Raw genomic sequence first — 21,954 nt, 5'->3', positions numbered from 1 at the left:
TAGTCTTAATTTAGTCCTGTTTTAATCTTAGTTTAGACCCGGTTTAGTCTTCGTTTAGTCCTGGTTTCGACCCGATGTAGTCCTGGTTTTATTTTTGTTTAGTAGTTTAGTTCTGTTTTAATCCTGGTTTAAACCTGATGAAGTCCTGCTTTAGTCTTAGTTTAGTCCTGGTTTAGTCCTGGTTTGGATCAAATTGGTCAAAAATAGGGACACTTGGAATATTTCTTGTATAAAACTGGGACAAATCACTGGTTTTGTATAAATCTGCTCGGACAGGGGACACAGGGCTCAAACCTGGGACTGTCTCCGGTAAATAGGGATGATGTCTAGTCGCCCTAGTCTAGCTACATAATCAGGTGCAGGGGAAAATCGGTTATTAAAAGGAAAGAAGTTTAGGAACAGGGTTATAAATTATGGTTAAGGTTAGGATTGTGAAATGGTGATGTTAGGGTTTGGTTAAAAGTCAGTTTCATCCCTCTAGGCCAATGTGACATATCAGCACATCATTTCATCAGAACATCAACCCACACGTTCAGATGATATTTCCTCAACGCCGTGGGGATTAACTGTTCATGAGACTTCATCAGAAAACATGACACACATCCATTAAGTGTGACTGCCCAGTGACACAACGTCAAAGTTCGTCTGTGGGAGCTGGAATGGCACCGCTAAACTGTCACTCTGTCTACTGTGGACATAAATCACTCCCAGATGACTACAGCTGGAACTTTCTCCACATTCACGCTTGGATTAATTGAGGGATTACGCCGTGTCACACTACAGCGTCACAAGAGTTTTGAATAATCGAAAAATTTGGTATTCATCGCCTTAAAATCTTCATTGGTTTATACGAACATTTTATGCCCAAAGTGACGAGGCTGCAGCAGATACAGACTATTTTTAATTTCACAAAAGCAAAGTCTGTCATCAAAGCCTCAGAGAAATTAACATCAGCAATCACCTGTGTAGATAAGTGGCCAACTAAGTCAAGTCTCGTACAGAACACCAAAGCAGGCGATTTTCCAAACGTCCAACAAAGTCTTGTGTAAATGTGTTTCTGAGGGGAGAGGGGCTCTGGTTTGTAAATGAATTCAAGTATCTTGGTGTTACCTTGGACTCCACTATATGTATGTAAAAACATATAAAAAATTCTTAAAATTAGATCATCATTGTCAGAAAATGCAGCTAAAATGTTTCTCCACGGCGTGATTTTTTTCTCACATTGAATACTGCGTCACTGACAAACAAAATATTTTCACAGGGAGTCTTTATCTTTTCATCACTGTCTCATACTTCAGAAATATAATATCTTAAATTTTGGAAATTTTAGAACATTTAAAGTCGCCTGCTCAGTATATAAGGTCTCAAATGGACTCGCTCCACCTCCTTTGGGTGAGCTCTCTATTCTCAAATCCAGCACTAGTGGTCGAGTAACAAGAGCGTCTATAACACCTTATAAACACACAATATTCAGTCAGCAGGTGTTATCAGTCAGGGCACAGAAATTTGGAACAACATCCAGCTGCAATAAGAGACTCAATCTGAAACGATGGTTTAAGCCTTAAGAGAAACCAGGGTAATGTTCCGCTTCTATGTAGATGTCAGTGTTGTATGTCGTGATTGTGTCGTATTGTGCTGTTTCTATCATGTTTGTTCTATGAATTGTCATTGACAGTTTGTTTATTGTGTGACGTTGTCTTATGTTGTCTCTATCCAGAGGTGGGGATTTGCACGTTGTGACTTGGACTCGAGTCAGACTTGAGTCACTATTTTTAGGACTTGAGACTTGACTTGATAAAATGGAGTAAGACTTGGGACTCGACTGGGACTTGAAGGTCAGTGACTTGAGAAGCACTTTAAAATCTGAATTCTTTCTATTCTGACTGTAATGATTCACACTAAGATCTTGTCAAGACATTTAAAAAGGAAACATTTATATTTCTACAACTCTTATATACTTTATAAATAATCATATTAAAATGTAGTATGATTTTTTAAGTATTATTTATCTTAAAATTCATTTAAATTGCAAAAATCTAAGATATATTTGGTATTTTGGTTTAAAGACTTGAAATGACTTGAAGATCAAAGCAGACGACTTGGACTTGACTTGGACTTATGGACCAGTGACTCAACTTGGACTTGCCTGTATTTGACTTGGGACTTGACTCGGACTTGAGGTTAAAGACTTGAGACTTACTAGACCAGGGGACTACAGATGAAAAGCTTTCGGGTTAATTCCGGTGTATTTACAAGTGCATGTTCATGAATATGCACTGACTAAAACACTAAAAAAAACCAACTATAAAATAATTTGGAGTCGATGGAGCTGGAACACGACCTATTTTGAACTCGGGTTAGTTGTGTCCTTTTATAGAAACTTCTATATCAACACAGTCTGAGGGCTAACCCAGATTAGCGTGTGCAGATGAGCGAGATGGACACACCTCATAAACTGGCCCTGCGACTTCTCCAGGTATGCTCTGCTCTATATTGTACAAACTCATCCAGTCGGAGAGACTTAAGGTTTATGCTTAATGACAGCGTTACAAAGCTGTCAGGAGCAGGCGACAATCTGTCATTAAAACTAATGAAGTTTACGAACAGGGTTATAAATGATGATGAAGGTTAGGATTGTAAAACGGTGAAGGTTTGGGTTTGGTTAGGGTTAGGAACGGGGTTAAAAGTCAACTCGGTCCCTCTACGCCCGATTGACATATCAGCCTACATCATATATATCTCCTCAACTCATCAGAACATACAGGTAACAGTTCCTTAATCAGATAACATGACACAGATCCATTATCTGTGACCGTCTTGCCCAATGACGAAGAATGTGAAGAATGTGAAGAATTGCAGTGTCATCCAAAACTTGATTTCAATAGAGCTGTGCAGATTATGCAGTTTTTTAATCAAACTGTTTGCACAATTTTGTCATCAAAGATCAATTTGAGTCTTTTAAATGGAGAAATCTACAGACAATCCTGTGTCAGTAAAAACACATGGTTTGGAGCAGAGTTAAGAGGATGAAATTGGAAAATTCTTTTGTGTTACTTGTTTAAAGGCACAAAATAGTCCTCTTTGTCCAAATATTTTCTTTCAAAATGACGAATTCAATATCTTGGTTTTATAGGATCTTTATCTCTATATCCCTTAGCGTTAGGGTGAGAAGCTCAGTGAGGCAGGAGGAGCTCGCTTCTCCTCCACATGGAGAGGAACAGCTGAGTCTATTCTGATGGATCCTGGACCTCTCCGTGAGGAGGTGTTCGGACGCCCAGGGGAAGACCCAGGACACACTGGAGGGATTACGTCTCTGGGCTGGACTGGGAACATCCCCCTGGAAGAGCTGGAGGAAGTGTCTGGGGTAATCTGGGCCTCACTGCTCAGACTTCTGTCTCTAGGACTTTTCCCTGGATAAATTTAAGAAAATGGACGGATGGTTTTATGGCCTAACGTAGCGTCTGACCGCAGCTTTGTAGACTTTCTGTCACTCTTAAAACTTTGTTAGGGTCAAAAAACTGCAATACAGAAAAAAATAAAACAAATAAAAAATGTTGTTACACCTAGAACCAGAACACTAGACTCAGAAGTGACATCAGAGGCCCTAAGAAACTCAACACACTTTACTTTACGTCATACTCCCTACCCTGAGGCTGACTGATGGTAATGTGGCTGCCAATCTGCAAACAATGGCCTCTCACTGAACTCACTTATGTGCCAATGAATGTGAATGTGAATTCTTACTGTGAGCTGGTGGCGCCTCTCCACAGATCTGACAAGCCTGACTAACTTTGCCACTATGGAAATACGTAGATAACATTCCAGGCTGAGCAGTAACATCTCCATGGAGACGAGCAAGTGGGAGACTCCACCAAAAATTATATAAAAAAACAAACCTTTAATTATAGCGCTGGTGCTGAACATGTCCTTACAGATACTTCTATACAGCGTGTAATGTTTGTTAATCTGCTTAAATCTGTCTTTTATGGAACAATGACTGTTTCAATGTTTGATTTTCTAACATTCCTTTGGCTGGTTGGATCAACAACTCTGTAAAGCCTTGTGAGGACACTCTGTTAATGTGGGATATTGAATGGAATACTTTTATGCTTATTTTTTCAGCAGAAGTGTCAAAACAATCCACTTTCTTCTCAAATTCATCAAATATTTAAAGGTCCGGTATTGCACAAAACTGACTCCGTGTTATAATTAGGGGTGTCAAATTATCGCGTTAATTGCGATTAATTAATTACAGTCATATTTAGCGCGTTATGTTTTTTAATCGCGTTAATCTCATTTTTAATCTCTAACTTTACTGTTTCTGTATGCGAGTTGCTTTATTATTAAACCAGTTTTTATGTGTTGTTGGGACAACAACACACACACACACACAAAAAACACATTTATACATTTTTTTTATTTCGGTAATTCCACTCATTGTCGGAAACCCACACAAAACGCGCGCAGTAAGAGCGATGTAAACGGCACGTTGGCGGCGTCAGTCGCACAATGGACGAGGTTGAACAGCCAGTAGAACAGAGGCAGCAGCGCACAGGTAAAAACACATTCGTGTCTTGGAAATTCTTCTCCCGACGTGAAATATAAAAGAAAATAACAAATATAAAATCGCCTGAAAACAACCTGCATAGACTCATGATGTCTGCACTACTGTCCTATAGTGACCTGCCACATGAGGGGACACGCACACAAACACACACACACACACACACACACACACACACACAAACACACACAAACACACACAAACACAAACACACACAAACACAAACACAAACACACACAAACACACACACAAACACACAAACACACACACACAACACAAACACACACAAAACACACACAAACACAAACACAAACACACACAAACACACACAAAACACAACACACACACACACACACACAAACACAAACACACACAAACACACACAAACACACACAAACACAAACACACACAAACACACACAACACACTTCATCATCGTCATTAACCTGAGAACGCGCGGACCACGTTTCCTTCCGTAGTTACTGCGTGGACACCGACGTGCTCCCGTGAGCCGCGTGTGGATCGTGTTTTCTCTCTACGCTGCGTAAACCGCGCTTCCTCCTGTGCGCCTCTAAACCAGAACTAACACCAAGACTAAAACCAGGACTAATCCAGTCCAGGACTAAACCTGGTCTAAACCAGAACTAAAACCAGAACTAAAACCAGGTCTAAACCAGGTCTAAACCAGGACTAAACCAGGTCTAAACCAGGACTAAACCAGGATTAAACCAGAACTAACACCAGGACTAAAACCAGGACTAACCCTTTCCAGGACTAAACTAGGACTAAAGTAGGACTAAAGTAGGACTAAAGCAGGTCTAAACCAGGTCTAAACCAGGACTAAAACAAGGACTAAAACCAGTGATCTCATATATAAAGCATTTCTCTATCAATAATATTTTTAACATGGTTAAGGAAAGACTGGACTTTTTATTGTCTTTAAGTCGACAAAAGTTATTATGTTCAGATTTCCTCGTCTTTGCTGCTTTACAGCAAACAGTTTCTTATTCATGGAGACTTGGGCTCAACAGCCAAATTGGAGAGATTTGTTAAACAATAAATGACTTTATAAAGTCACTTTTTTTAATCTATATCAGTCTTTTGATCTGCCACAATAATGTAATAATGAATTTAAATGAAAATACCTCAAATTGAAGGCTTTTCTCAGCAATTTTTAGGTGAGATTAAAATGAGATTAATTAGATTAATTAATTACAGATCATAATTAATTAATCTCTCAATTTTTTTTATCGCATGACAGCACTAGTTATAATGTTACATCTTTAAGCTTTTTGTTCGGCAGAGATTAGATCTGTGTGTTAAACATGTATGAGTGAAACAAAACACATCTCCAGATCTGTTTGCGATGAGGAAACGACATTCTAACACAGATCAGATAAAGTGTCACATGTGCCCTTTAACCGGTTCAGCCTCGTTTGCTCCTTGGCCAACTTTTAAAGACTTCTGACCAACAAACAGCATCTCTGTTCTCTTTACAGCTGACAGAGCGATAACAGTGGAACGAACCACTCCTCCCAGTAAAATGCGATTACTTCATCTGCTCTCCCTTTCTTTTCTTTTTTTCTCTCTGCAGCGGTAAACCTGAGTTCAAAACACAATACAATTCAATGTACTATTTTGTATGATAGAACATAGATAGATAGATAGTAAATAAATCAGTTTTTAACATCATATCATGGGATTTTAACCATCTTAGAAGTGCAGAATGTGCAGCTCAAAGGACACAAGTAAAGAAATGTTGGATTTTGTGAAATTATCTGTTTGTTTTTCCCGTATCCATTGAGACCTCTTGATCTTTGAACCATATGTGGCACCAAATGTAGAAGAAGACCTTCCAGAGGAAATACTTTGAAGGAATGTCCCATTTTACCTAGTGCCTCCGCTCAATTTCATTTCTTTCCAGCGACTAGGTCAGAAATCAGAATACACTAGATGGTTCGCATAAACCCCGGAAGTGCAAGTTCGAGCATCAGCCAATCAGCAAAGAGCCATACATTCTGTGGCCCCACCCACACTAGTACGTATTCGAATCGTATTTGTTGTGGATGCAGTGTTCGTTCACACTAATCCGATGGAAAACGGCTCCAGAGACGGAACGAACTGGTGCCGCCAGCTCCCACGAATTCACCTGATCCGGCACTGTGTGGACGCCTGAAAACACTGATACGCTGATGTACGTCTATGCGCCGCGAATTAATTCACCTTCAAAACGCTAAGAGGCTAGAATATATGTCCATTCATATGTACAGTCTGTGCGTACGACCTGCAGACGTATAATCTCTGAAAAGTTTAACATGAACCATCTCCAATGCGATAGAAACACAGAACAGACTCACCATCAGCAGAACACCCCTCTGTCAGAGAAAGAACACATATATTCTACTGAGTCGTGTCCTTTAGTCCGACAGAAGCTGAACCGCATCAGGGCACATGGAGCGAAGCTGTTTTTTTTGAGTGCTTAATTTATGCAAATTAGCCATGCGGTTTTAAGTTTAGTTTCTGTAAAACGTAAACAAATATGCTAAAAAGCTGTGTGGATAGGGAAGGCTCGCAGACACAGAAACGCTGGACGCTGAATTGTTTCCGATACGGTGATACAGTGATACGCAGATTCGTTTCAGTGTAATCGAGGATTTAACACTGGAACAAAGAGAATGTTTGGTGAATTTTAACAAGAAGAAAGACGTTATTGTCCTACGGGATTTTGAAAAGCTTAATATACCTATTAGCCCCGTTAGTGGCGCATCACATACGTCAAACGACCAAATAGCAGCGATTGGTTAAATAAAAAAGTACCCGCCTACTGTCAAGCGAACGAATTCTAACACTGCGAGGTCAGACGGTTTCCACAAAGTGAAATCGACTGATGAATCAGGCTACACTTGATCACCAAGCAAAACAACAAGAGTGCAGATTTGAAGACGCTTTCCTGTTGGGTTCACCTTGTGCCCCCTGCAGGCTGCTGAGATGATTCAATTTCCTTCTGAATCAATAAAGTCTCTCTCTCTTTCAAGCTGTATAAACATATAGTAGATCGATAGAGAGACAGAAGATAGATGGATGTAAAATAAATAGGAAGCCACTCCTCCCAAAGAAATGCCATGACTTCTTCCTCCGTGTCTCTCGAGGCAGAGGTAAACCAGGGTTCGCACCTCCATTAGTCTTACAACACAATACAATCCCGTGTACTAGTTTATGACACTGCATGACAAATGATTTAATGGTCTTTCTGCGAATAACTAGAGAGGAGTTAATGATCAAGTGTATTTAAACTAATCCCCAAAAAACATTAATAAGTGATGCTTCAAAGTCAACTTCGTTATTCATCAGAAAGTCATTCCAAGTACACCCTGTGTGTGCAGACAAACAAACACATGGACAGATGGATACATGATGAGTAAATCCTTGATCTCTCACTCACCGGGTTCACTGAGTTCACTGGGTTCACACCTCCAATATTCTCACAGACAATCCACCCAAATATTTTGTGACACTGTGTGACATATTATTTGGTGGAATGTTCTTGCAAACAACAACAGAGGAGTTACTGGACATTTGATATCTAAATATATAAATAAATGAATAAAGAACAAGTGAATTAATTAATTAAACGAGAGCAACCATCTGTTACTCCGCTCCACTGTGCTCACTGCTCTTCTTCTGTCAGGCCAAACCCAGCAGTAGTTTAGTTTAGTTTAGTGTAGTTTATTTAATGAGACAGGGACAGTGCACAATCTACATCAGGAGTGTCAAACTCATTTTGGTCCGGGGGCCGTATCCAACCTACTTCAATCCCAAAGAGTCCAGATAAGAAAACTCATTGCTATTTTTGGGGTATATATGCCATAAGTTCAAATATTGGTGCCGAGAAATGCAAATCTATTACAAAAATCTTTTTTAATTGATGAACTGTTTCTTTTACAAAATATTATAATATCATGAACAACCTGAAACTTTAAGAAAAATATAATTTCAACACAATGTTTGCAAATAGAAATAAGTCAGTTTTTCTTGGAAAATCATGCACTCAGCGTCCACTTTTCTCATTTTTGACATTTTGTTGATGACGGTGTCACGGTCAACAGTCAAAACGATCGTCCTTTAAGAGCGTTTGGAAAGAGACAAGTCTTCATTTGTGCTGCTCTGGTGGGAGGGGCCACGTACAGAGACGCTGGAGACACTGATATGCTAAGCGATGCAGAAAATTACCAATATTTTAATAGAAAATATAATTAAAATATTTTAGTAGAAAATCAGGGCCAGAATAAAGGTCTTGGAGGGCCGGATCCAGCCCCCAGGCCGTATCTTTGACACCCCTGATCTGCATTAAACTTAACAGGAGAGATGCATGTACCAGGTTGTAGCACCAGTTCTAATTTCCACCTGTCGTCCCTGGGCAGGTTGATGTTATAGTTCATAAAATCAAATATACAAAGAGAATGTCTTTATAATACCAGGCGCATCGTAACAATTCTGTATCATCATTCACTCCCAGTTCTCTCAGCATCTTAAAAACATCATCCTTTATCAAAAACATCATTCACTTCACTCACTCTAGAACATCACAATCTCTCCAGACACTCATCAGTCCACATTATAGGTGCAGGTTTGGTTTGATGTAATTTCAGTAAGGTAGATGGCATCTAGTGGTGGTATGTGAGAATACAACCAGGGTGTGTCAGCCACGCTAATTACAGATATAATGATTACTGATCACTCATAAGGGAAATTCCTTCTCTGAATTTGAAGCATCATTCAGTCAGAGACACTGGGGAAACCTTCAGCAGTACAAAGCTCGGGGACCCATCTCCAGATCTTGATCTAGTCTTGTTAAGGTCGAGCTTAGCGGAGGATTTAACCTACACTACCGGTCAAAAGTTTTAGAACGCCACACTTTTTCCATTTTTTTTTATGGTTTACTGTTGACCAGAACGTATTCTAAAATTTTGATTCATCTGAACACACTCGTGGCTCATTCTTTTTACAACAGAAATCAAATATTCTTCATAAAGTTCTTCCCAAGTCTGTTGCAGAAGTTCCCATAAATGTGTGGCACTTGCAGGTTGTTTGACTTTCACTCTTCTGTCCAGTTCATCCCAAACCAGCTCGATGGGGTTTAAGTCTGGACACTGTGCTGGACACTCCATGTTTTCAAGCTTTACCATCTTGTTCTTTTTTCCTGAGGTAGTTTTGGCAGAGCTTGGACTTATGTTTTGTATCTTTTATCTTTTTTTTTTAACCTCTGTCTGTTCAGTTCTTACTTTTGTACCATTTCAAGCTCTTCGTTGGACTTGAATTGTAATAAATAACTGGGAAAATTAGAGTGTCCTAAAACGTTTTGACCAGTAGTGTATGTGCAAGTTTGGCTTCTGGTCAGAGTGTGTTAAAACAAAACTCAGATTAAACTCTAACAAAGCCTCAGACGGAGCATGCCAACAGTTAGCGTCACACCCCCCAGGGAATGTTGATGACATCAGCCACAAGTGAAAAACTGCACAAATAAATAAGTAAATAAAGTACTGGTATGAGTGAACGCATGCTTTGTCTTTTTGGGCATGTAAAAGTGAGTCATACAATAAGTTCATGTCACATCTAGTCTTTGTTGGCACAATGAGCTCATTTAAAGAAAGGCAATACGCCAACATCAGTGATTTGGAAAGACTCTGCAGGTTGTGACAACAGGTTTGACTTAATCCACGAGATACAAGATACAAGATACACCTGATAAGAAACCTGAAATGCTGCTATTAACTAAACAGATAAAATAAATAAATTCATTAAAATAAACATGAATACAAAATAAATTATAAAAAAAAAAAAATGAAAAATTACAAATGAACTAGGCCTAAATAAAAACAAACTTAATTAATTAAATAAACACAAATAAAATGTAAAATAATAAATAAATAGATAAAAGTAAAATAAAATAATAATTTAAGTTAAATAAAAATAATAAAATAATATATAATAAAACATTAAAAATAAATAAAAAAATAAAGTAAATAAAATAAAAATAAAATAAAATAAATAATAAAATAAATAAATAATCAAATAAAATAAAAATACTAAATAATTAAATAAAAAATAAATAAATAAAATAAAACATAAACAAAATTAATAAATTAAAATTAAAGTAAATCAAATCAAATCAAATCAATAAAGCTTCAGTTTATTTCAATTTCATCTGTTTGCAGTAGCCCACAGTTATTCCTCACTTCATAATGTATTCGTAATCCTGACATTTTAGGAACATTTTATTTTATTTTTGTGATAGTTTGTGTTTTGTTATAGGGTTATAAGGCTTTGGTTACAATCAGAGCCTTTTTGTTTGATAATGAACAACTGTTGCAGCCTGAGTTTGAGGTTATGTTTCAGATTAGGGTTTGGTTTTGATATTTATTTATTAAATATGTTACCAGGTCAGTTCAGAATACCTTTCAATTTGCAATGGCGACCGGCCAAAACAGCAGAAAACACAATACAAACACTTACACGTCAATCATAACATGACATAATATTATGGTTATAATTAGGGCCTGGTTTTGAGATTATGGTAGGACGGGCGATAAGGACAAAACAATGGGCGATTATGATTTTAATAGATTTTAATCAAAGTCAGAGCAGGGACTGATTGTAAACTACCTTCAATTACACAATTACATTTATATAGATATATGCAATCTCATTTTAATAGTTTATAATGTAGGGGTGTAACGATATCCGAGTCTCACAATACGATATCATCACGGTATGAACCTCACGGTACGATATTTATTGCGATATCATGGGAAAGCTCATGATGTGGTGTGGAGGCTCACGATTTGGGATGTAACAATGTCCAAATCTCTCGATATGATATTTTCACAATATACATCTCACGGTACAATATTTATTGCGATATTTTGTGGAGGGTAAACAAAACTGTTAATATGCTTCTTTTTTTTTTTCTTAAAATGCCTTGACAAGACTTAATCCAAAGAACTAAGACTTAAAAGTGCTTAGAACTGTTATTTCTTCTTATAGTCTGCGCTGAAATAGAGCAAAGGATCATGGTCTATGTAGTTCCCTCTGTCTTTTTTAGTTATTGCTGCAACATAACTCTTAATTTAAACAGAGAGACTTGTGTTCGATATACTGAGATGGTCCATGATATTATTGTGAGAACTTTGACGATACGATATCACGATATTTCGGTTATTGTTACATCCCTATTATTATTTAACTGCACAATAACAGTGTTTTGAAAGTAAGAAAATCAGGTGTAAATGTTGACTATTAAAAATATAGCTTCACCAAATGAGTTTGATTAATTGCCCAGCCCTAGATTATGGTTAAGATTAGAGTCTGGTTTTGAAATATTTGGGGTTAGGGCGTGGTACGGTGGGGGTTACGGATGACTGACCAGCCAGTCCCTTCTACGTCTGGAATCGGAGTTGGACCGTAGAGCGTGAAAAACCTCTGTCTAACTTGGAACAGTCCGAACACATTTGCAAATTTGTATCAAGTGTCTCACAAATGAGGAAAACGGTCTCAAAAATTCTTGTAACTTTCACAACAAAACATGTAACTTCTTTTAAATGAGATAAGTAAAAGTTTGGTGCTTCGATTGCTGATTCTGATGCCTTTGGTGGTGTGTATTTGGGGTGGTGGCGTTTGATGGCGTTTGTGTGGTAATTTTTATGTGGCAGATTACGCTGCTGCTGTGATTTTCTGCTCTTAAATTCTCAGATTCTCCCAAATTCTCTTAAATTCTCTCGATTCTCCTACGTCCTTAGCAAATTCTCTCGCAAAGTCTGATCTCAGAGTTCGGCCCGTACATTCCTTTATCTGTAGAGTTATTGTAGTAACGTATTTTCCGGGCTATAGGACGCGCTCTTAAGCCTCCAACCCCATCAAAAAACGACTGAGCGCCACACAATCCAGAGCGCCCTATACACGGATCCACTCGGGTGTCCCAGCACGACTTCAGAAAACTACAAAGCTGCAAACACGCAAGGAGCAGACAGCCACACTCATCACTCCACGCCGACAAGGAACGGAACGGAGGAACGAACCGAAAAAGCGAGTGCAATGTGCCGCTTCTAGACACGACTGAACAACTGAGTCACCGCGAACACGCCGACAATCCAGCGATCCCAGACAGCACCTCCCTACACGCCACGACTGAACAAAGCCCAGAGTCACCGTGAACGCCACAAACAAACAAATCCACTGACCCATCCAACTGTTGTGTTTCATTTAAAGTCCGCTTCAGTTTATTTGTGAAAAAAGTTCGAAAATAGACCATTTAATGACAGTGCGTTTTATAATCCAGAGCACCTAATAGTGTCGGAAAATACGGTAGTTGCTATAATGTTTATATATTTATTGGCTGAGGTGGTTTGTGCAATAGAGTATAGTGCAATGGAGTAGCACCTTGCACTTTAAAACATCTAAATTCTCAGCACTTAAGACCATACACCTATTACTTTACATCTAAAAAAAGAAAATACTATAGCACCTTTTTTATATTTACACAACAGTAGCACTTTCTGGGATTCAACTGGTTGTTTTGGTTTGATTAATCTTTATTTTTTTCACATTACTAATATCGTTTTTGTGTGGATTTCAGTTTAGTTGAGTCCCAGATTTTCGCTCCAGATTGTTGCGTTGAATGTGTACTTTTATAAATGTGTTAAATGAACTCTTTTTAATATTATTGTTAGCTAAATAAAGGATTGTATTTTTTTTTTTCCAACTATTTACTGCCTTTGTCCTATGTTTTAGCCAGCCTTACCTGCGTTCTAATTAAATAAATATGTGAGAAAACTGAGAAAACTCAAGCTGTTTCTCAGTTCTCTGTGTTGTTTTTTCTCCTTTTTTTTACGAGCAAAGATCCATGATGATTAATCCACCAATCAATCAATCAATCACGCCCTCTGTAATCAGGAAAAACATAGGCTCCTTATTTCAAAACTTCCTTGAAAACTGTGGGAGTACAGATACACTCCCCGTTGCTCACCACGATGAGTTCATAAACGCTTTTCCCGGTGAAAGCTCGATTTAACGTAACTTCGCATCACTCCTCGCCTCGGATGATCTCACCTCAGTTTATTTTCTTTATCTCGTTGTGTGTGTGGGGGCTGCTGCCTCATTCACGTTTTTTAAAGAATTGACAGTAATTACACACTCTGATTCAGCACAAGGTTTATCAGCGACACGCACGAAGCCGAGGCCCCACAGTGCGTGATGTTGTAGTGAATCATTTAAAAACTAGTATTTACCTTAAGTATGAAAGTGCCACCACACCTTCGCTCACTCTCAGAACTTTAATCTCACCTTTGTCTCACGCTAAAGGAGTTTTTAAGGATTTAATAGTGGAGGATTCTTAATTTGAAGTAATAGTTTTTTCCGCGAAAATTCACCAAGAAACCCGAAAGTCCAAAAAGAAACTGGTCTCTTATTTGGTTCTCAGGTTCTAGATTCTAATAAGTTATAATACGCAGCAATTTAAAGTCCATATATTATGCATTCTCGTGGGTTTAATTCTCTTTTAAACATTATTTTGGTTTCCTTAAGATAAGTGTTTCACATTTTATAACTTAAAGAACCCATATTACGCTATGTTCTGATCTGTTATAATGTTTTTTGTCATCACAAACAGACCTGGAGTTGTGTTTTGTTTCATTCGCACATGTTTGGTCTCTGCACTGGCTCCTGTGCCTCAGAGACTTTAAAACAGCTCTGCTTGTACAAGTGTCTCCATGGCCGAGCACCAAAGTCCATCTGTGACATGTTAGTGTCATATGAACCATCTCGCACTCTGAGGAGCTCAGGGACCGGCCTCCTGCTGGTGCCCAGAGTCACGACTAAACAAGGGGAGTCAGAGTTTCAGGTTCATGCAGCTAAAACCTGGAACAGTCTGAACATGTGAGACAGACTCTTCTGTGACGCTGTTTAAATCCAGGCTCAAAACATTTCTGTTTAACTGTGCAAATAACTGAAAGGTTTTCATTCCGCACTCTTCTCTCCAATTTATGTCTCTCGTTTTTTATTTTAATCTTCACGATTATTTATGATTTTAATGTATTTCTTATTCTGTAAAGCACTTTGAATTACTTTGTGTACGAATTGTGCTATACAAATAAACTTGCCTTGCCTTGTTTGACACACAACTGTCTTCTTCACTCAAACTGGTAAACACTCTGTTCCACCTTGTGATGTCATGTAGTGATACAGAAAGTGCTCCAATGTGTTTTTAAACTGCATACACCTTCACTAGAATCATTTGGATCATTTCAGCTCTGGCGTTGCTACTGAACATTGAAGCTAAAATGTAGATGTTAACTTAAAAAGTACAACTTCATGACATCACAAGGTGGAACAGAGGATTTTGAGCTTTGGAGATGTAGACAAACTGACTAATAATGCAGGATAAATCAAACATGTGTGAACTCCAGGTCTGCTTTTTGAGGCGGCAACAACATTATAACATGATTTCAAGCTCTCAAGAGTCAATTTTGCATAACATAAGATCTTATATATACAAAATCCTCAAAAAAGTAAGTCTTCTTTAATATGATAATTAGAATATTTAAGAAATGTGTATCATGTGATGAAGCGATTAAGGCAGGGGTGGGCAAACCTTTTGACTCGTGGGCCACAAAGGGTTTCTAAAATTTGACGGAAGGGCCAGACCAGAAACAGAATGGATGGAGTTTTTAGTAATAAAACTTCATAAGAGAAAAAAATAACATGGGATACGTAGAAACATATCCAATGTTATTGAAATATCCCATAATTGAAAAAGATTACAAAGCATTACAACTGTCTGTCAATCTGTCTTTCAAGTCCCACGGTATTTACTATTTATTGAAATGACTTAAAACACCGAAAATTATTATTATTATTATTATTATTATTATGACTATTATTTAAGTTTGGCAGGCTGGATTAAAAAGATTAAAGGGCCGCATATGGTCCCCAGGCCGTAGTTGTGATGTTGGACTTAAGATTCAATGCGATTTGTTCATTGTGGGTTCAAACCTCACTTGAAATTTTACCTGCGACTTCACAATCTGGGCATGTGGAGGATTTTTGAGTGCTCAGAGAAGACAATTTTGGATTAATGGATTGATTAATGCAAAAATACAATAGAATTCAAGGTCATGTTTTTGAAAAGGCGACAATAGTATAACATGGTTCAGCGTTCTCTGTCAAAACTATGCCAAGACTTTAAAATGTTTAGTGCTGAATTAAGATCAATCTTTTTAACAACGCATTAAAGGTTATAAAGGAAATGTTATTGCTTTGTCTAGAATGTTCCACAGTATAGATTAAAACTTTCTATCACAAGGGAAACAAGCAGGTTACAGCATTCAGATATGTGGAGAGAATCAATCAATCAATCAATCAAATTGTATTTATAGAGCGCGTTTCAAACAAAAATGCACCACAAAAGTGTTCACAGTGATTAGACACACACACACACAAAGCTTAGATAAACAGTTGGGTCTTGAAATTACTCTCTGTAAAATAATTATTTTCTATTAACTACTAGAAACTGAATAGCTATCTTTTTTTTTTTTTTTTTTTTTTTTTGAAGAGCCCCGGTCAAGCAAAGTAAACAACAAGGCCAAAAATTCAAGTTAATGCATCTGATATAAAAATGTATTGAACAGATACATATGTACTCTAGTTTATGAAACTGTTTACCTTTTTTCTGTACCATTTTTGGTTCTAAAGTTACATACGTTTTAAACAGACCATGTATGAAACATGGAACAAAAATTATTTCCCAAATTTCAAAGACCTGAAAATCATGTAAATAAACTGATGTATTTCATCATATCTTGTGTTATTCCATCTTTGAACTGTTGATGAAGGTACATGATTTTTCCAAAAAAAATTTATTTAAAATGATAAAAATTTGCTTGGAAGGACTGACATATTTTATAGAAATAGTTTCCTTTCATTTTGAAGTAATATTAAAGTATTCGGAAGAAAAAAGTTGACAAATTATGCAAAATCATGCACCTTCTACTTGCTTGCACAATTTTCTCTCCGTTACTTTTCCCTCCGTTACCATGACCTTTCTTAATAAAAAATCTCATTACTCAAAAAGTAAGAGGTTTTTCAACCTAATCTTGTACCATATGGTAGAAAACTATATGAAGCAAATATTCAAACCAGTTTGTTAAGGATATGTAAGTGAGAACCAAGAGTTATCACTGTTTGGATTTATTGCCCAAAAAGTGCTGCATATTTCATTCCCTCCGTTACCGACATGAGTTTTTTAGTCAACAACTTGAAAGAATATCACAGGTTTAACTTTACCCTGTTGGAGTGTAACTCTTTCCTACATTCTGATACTTTACTTATTTCAATAGTCCCTCTAGTTTCTGAATAACAACTATTTGAATGTAAAAAATCTGCCCCTGTTTCCCTCCGTTACCACTTGACTGGACCCGTGTAAGTATCTGGAATCTGTAAGTTTATACTAACTGTCTGGAACCAATACATAAAGCAAAAAAGAAACCCCTCTGCAACATCAGCGTTGTATTTTTGAGCAACAGAAACACCCGTGAATAATGAATAAATGCTGGATGGATGTGTTTAAAGTCATATCATGGAACATTCCAGGCAAAGAAATAACATCTTCACAGAGACGAGCAGGTAGAGGACCCTTTATGTACTTATATAAGAACTAAATTATGTCTGATTAAAGGCACAGATGGAGTAGGGAAGGATTTGGATAGAGATATTGTACTTTTTTAAAAAATAATTATTTGTACATATATTACATAGTTTTTTGTGCTGTGTTTTGTATTTCTCAGGGACTGCAGATGGAAACGAGCTATTAGGACTATAATTTGGTACAAAGCATCTCTTCATGTCTGTTTCTTTGATTAATTATGCTGTACATGAGCTCTGTAAAATAAAATTAACCAACTAAACTGGTTAAAAACAGCAACATTTAGTTAAAAGTAGAGATGGGATGAAACAGAATTCTCACAAGACAAGACTAGTGACGAGATAAAGTCTACGAGATTGAGACAAGACGAGATAATTTTGATATAAATTATAATAAATAATAATAAATTGTGGTGTTCAGTTCACAGTTTTGGTTTTTACCTTTTTATTGAGTCTTTTTTTCACTACTTTTTGGAACTACAGCTTCTCAAAGTGTTAATTCGCCACCGTTTTTAGTCCAATCCAAATGTAAACACAAACAAAATCTGACAAGATCATTTTACTCTCGTGGCAATTTCGTCTCGCGAGATCTTCTCCCATCCCTACAGTTAAAAGTTAATTTTGCATATGTTTTTGTTAAATTTTGCTTGGTAAACTCTGAAAAAAATAACTAATGTCAATTAAAATAAATAACTAATTTCAAACGTCATATTATTTCATGCGTAGATGTAGAAGTCTAAACATATCATGTCCCAGAATCTTCTCGTTTAGAGGTAAATTCTCTACTCACAGTGCTAAAAAAATAGGCTACAACTTATTCATTTGAAATCATGATAAAGGCTAACCACTCTGCCACAATAACAGGTAAAACGTGCACACACTTTTACTGCAACCAGTGCCAAATCCTGCGCTCTGAAAACACACGCGTACTAGTATTTGCCAAGAAACTATAAGTATAAATTTGACAGCCAGCTACTCTTCTATGTCCCTACTGCAATACTGGTCAAAGTATTAGTAGTATTAGCAGTAGTAGTACTCACTGTTAGTGTTTGGAGATTGTGTAGTCATTTTCAGGTCCTGTAGTAGTTGCAGTACTCTCTCTAGTAGTATTACTGCGTGTGGCTCTGATTTGTGATCCTGACGCAAGTTTAAATAGCGTCAAGCCCTGCCCAAAACGTGCTCAGCCAGTTAACTCCCTCGCTGCCAGATGTTTAGAAAGCACTTAAATGTCCCAGGAGCTTCCTACGCCGTTAACGTCACCATGGAGACAACTGAGTCACAGACCTCTACCGGGAAAATTACGAAGTGCACCTTTAAACACTGATATTTCTTGTTTTGTCGTTGAAAACAAGTTGGTTTAGTGAAGTAATTGAGCCTCTAGAAATCAACTCATCAATGTAAAATACACACACTTTTTTTTTTTTCTTTTTTTCACAAATGTTTTTATTAAGATTTTAGATACTGAAACATAAAGTGATATTATACAAAAAAAATAAATACATTAAGACCCTCCCCCATGTCTACGTGTCAAAATTCTTTACAATGCGCAAAAAGGGCAACCAAATATCTTTAAAATCATCAAGTTTTCCTTTATGTCATATTCAGTTAAATCTGAAATTACATTAGTGACCTCTTTCCAACAGTTGGAGTTTACACTATCATCAGGAATATTTGGATTAAAATGATAAAGTTTTACAGGTGTAGCATAAGTGGCTCACCTTTAAACACTGATATTTCTTGTTATGTCGTTGAAAACAAGTTAGTTTATTGAAGTAATTGAGCCTCTAGAAATGAACTGATCAATGTAAAATACACGCACTTGTTTTTTGTTTTTTTTTTCACAAATGTTTTTATTAAGATTTTAGATATTGAAACATAAAATTATATTATACAAAAATATAAATAAATACATACATTAAGACCCTCCCCCATGTGTACATATCAAACTTCTTTACAATGCGCAAAAAGGGCAACTAAATGTCTTTAAAATCCTCAAGTTTTCCTTTATGTCATATTCAATTAAATCTGAAATTACATTAGTGACCTCTTTCCAACAGTTTACACTATCATCAGGAATATTTGGATTAAAATGATAAAGTTTTACAGGTGTAGTATAAGTGGCTCTTGGTCCGGTTCGGTGATAATAACATCGCTACGCCTCTGGACACTCGATCCTGATTGGTTGACGTGGAAAGTTCAGCATTTTCAGCTTTCTGGCGTCGACGCCTTGGACGCACGTCTACACGGCAAAAAGTGAAGTGTTAAAATTGACTCTCACAGAATCAACTTTAACATTTTCTCAGAGTTTATATGAGTCCAATCTGGTCTAGAGTTAATTTAACATTTTTGGAAATGTTAATTAAGTAACACTGGACCAAAGTTCCTATTTAACTCCGAAATCTAGAGTTATATTAATGTTTTGAGAGTAAACAGATAACACTTTGTAGAGTTATTCTGACTTAACTAAACAACACACAGAGGTGTTTTATTTTATTTTTACTTTATTTTAGTTCATTTAAGATGAAATTATGTACAAAACTGGTTCAAACTGGTCTTCTCTCACAAGAGTTTGATGTGGTGAATGGAAGTAGCCAAATTAACACTAAGAGAAGTTGAATTAACACTAGAGAAAGTTGAATTAACCTCAACCACATCAACTCAAACCCCCGTTTAACTTTCAAATAGTTAAAATAACACTTTTGGTGTTAAAAACAACTCTGACATATTTTACCCTCAAATTTTAACCCTCCAGTTTTTGCTGTATAGAGTGTCGACGCCAGAACGCTCAAGACGCACTGCATCAATGTCTGAAGACGCGCCACAAAAACACATAGACTTTACATATAAACTGGACGCTCTGGTGTGAACGGCCCTTGAGGAAGAGCGCAGGGAGCAGTCGAAACTGTCAGGTAAGAAAACAAACTCTTGGTCCAAAAAATGAACCTAATAACATAAATTATAGGAAGACCATGTACGGTCAGCTGGTTTAAACAGGTTTTGGCGCTGTCTTCCTGCCGGTGGAGGCAGGACGACTTCCTCAGGACAGCATCCCAGGTATGTGAGAGTAAAAAAGCCCCCTTGTCCCGGTTTATAGTCCCGTGTCAGCCATTTTAGTTTAATATTGCAGTTTACAACAAACAAAATGTAAAAATAATGAACTATGTTGTAAGTTTAATACAAAATCCTTGGGGGAAAAAAAAAAAGTTTGTCTTCTTTAATATGTATAAAAGTGTTTTTTGTACCAGGATGGCCGAGTTGTTAAGGTGTTGGGCTTAAGATCCAATGGGAGATGTCTCTTATGGGTTCAAACCCCACTCCTGGTATGTGGAAGTAGATTCTTGCTCTATTTGTGTTGGAAGTTTTCCATCAACACTGCAGTTTGAGTTTGGACAGTAGCCAGTGACCTGAAGGATGAAAGAGAAAAGGCCCTGAGTTAAACTGAACATTGTCAAGAAATCAGTGTATTCATGAAATTAATTACTACAACGTGAAGATGTTATTAGCAGAAACATGATCTGAATATAGTTAAGGGTGTAGTAAAGTTAAAGCTTAAGGTCTAATTACCAGTGATTAATAATTAGTTACAATTATAAACAGTTAAGGTTTTACGGTCCACATGTTATTCTCTGCACTTGACCCATGTGTCAATGAAATGAGGAAAAGCAAAGGCATAGAAATGGTATAAGCTTTAAAAAAATATGAATAATAATGAACAGCTGATGATTGACTGAGCTCAATCTGTCAATCAAATGTTATTAAGTTTAATGAGTGTTGGCTCTGTTCATATTTCATGAAGCTTCCAAGATAATTACTTATAAACATGTTTTAATTATCATATCACTTTTATTACCAATTATCAAACTATTTTTACTAATATAAACTCATACATAAATATAACTGTTACATAACTACAGCTATAAATTTCAAATCAGCAACAACAACAACAACAACATGCTGCCTGACGTTTGACATGCTGAGGTCAGAGGTCAGTGTGGCAGGTGCAGGGGTTTAGAGGTCAGTGTGTGTTTTAGTTTTAATGACTTTCTAAATCCTGCGGGACCCGTGCGATAGAGCCCTGCACTCCCGCAAACTAAATATGAGTTTAAATTTAAATATACAAATGATGAATGTTTGCCTATCGTGCATCATTTGTGCTGGATATTTTATTTGGAAATAATAAAAACATTTTAAGCAGCCTAAATTTGCGGGCGTGGTCTAATTTTACACACATTTTAGACAATTCCTTTTCCCTCTCAGTGTTTGATAGATATTTGCGGGCTGGAGCGGGACAAAATATCGTAGATGTGGGACTGAGTGTGGGAGCGGGACTGAAAATTCAAGACCTCTAAACCGAATACTTTTAAGCACCACCAGGATGGCCGAGTGGTTAAGGCGTTGGACTTAAGATCCAGTGGACAGAAGTCCTCGTGGGTTCGAACCCCACTCCTGGTACAGATATAACACGGGCTCAAAATATTTAAACAGAATAAAACAATAAAGAAAAAGAATTGTAACTTTGTCTGAGGTGCGTGAAGAAGGATGAGTGGTTTGTGTGTTGGGCATAAGATCCAACAGGAGTTTGTCCCTCACAGATTCAAATCCCACTCCTGTTTAGTGGAAGTTGAACTTTTACGCTACGTTCAGACTGCAGGGCTTAATGCTCAGTTTGGAAATCCAATGTTTTTGCGAGGTCGTTCA

General features: G+C 37.1%; 1 protein-coding gene and 1 non-coding gene across 2 annotated transcripts in view; one reads left to right on the top strand and one right to left on the bottom strand.

The window, feature by feature from the left end:
- tgm8 (transglutaminase 8) overlaps positions 1-18,369 on the bottom strand; it is a 51,167-nt gene extending 32,798 nt beyond the window's left edge. The window contains exon 1 of the mRNA XM_055160274.1: positions 18,297-18,369. Coding sequence (XP_055016249.1) covers positions 18,297-18,324 — 28 coding nt within the window. The 5' untranslated portion in view covers positions 18,325-18,369. The remainder of the gene's footprint in view (positions 1-18,296) is intronic.
- Positions 18,370-21,625: 3,256 nt separating this feature from the next.
- Positions 21,626-21,708, top strand: trnal-uaa (transfer RNA leucine (anticodon UAA)). Its single transcript has one exon. It is a non-coding gene; the product is annotated as a tRNA-Leu (tRNA).
- The last annotated feature ends 246 nt before the right edge of the window (positions 21,709-21,954 follow it).

This window comes from Boleophthalmus pectinirostris, unplaced genomic scaffold (assembly GCF_026225935.1).
Source record: "Boleophthalmus pectinirostris isolate CB_2022bp ecotype Guang Dong unplaced genomic scaffold, ASM2622593v1 HiC_scaffold_3, whole genome shotgun sequence".
NCBI lineage: Eukaryota > Metazoa > Chordata > Actinopteri > Gobiiformes > Gobiidae > Boleophthalmus > Boleophthalmus pectinirostris.
This window is presented reverse-complemented; position numbering and strand designations above follow the sequence as displayed.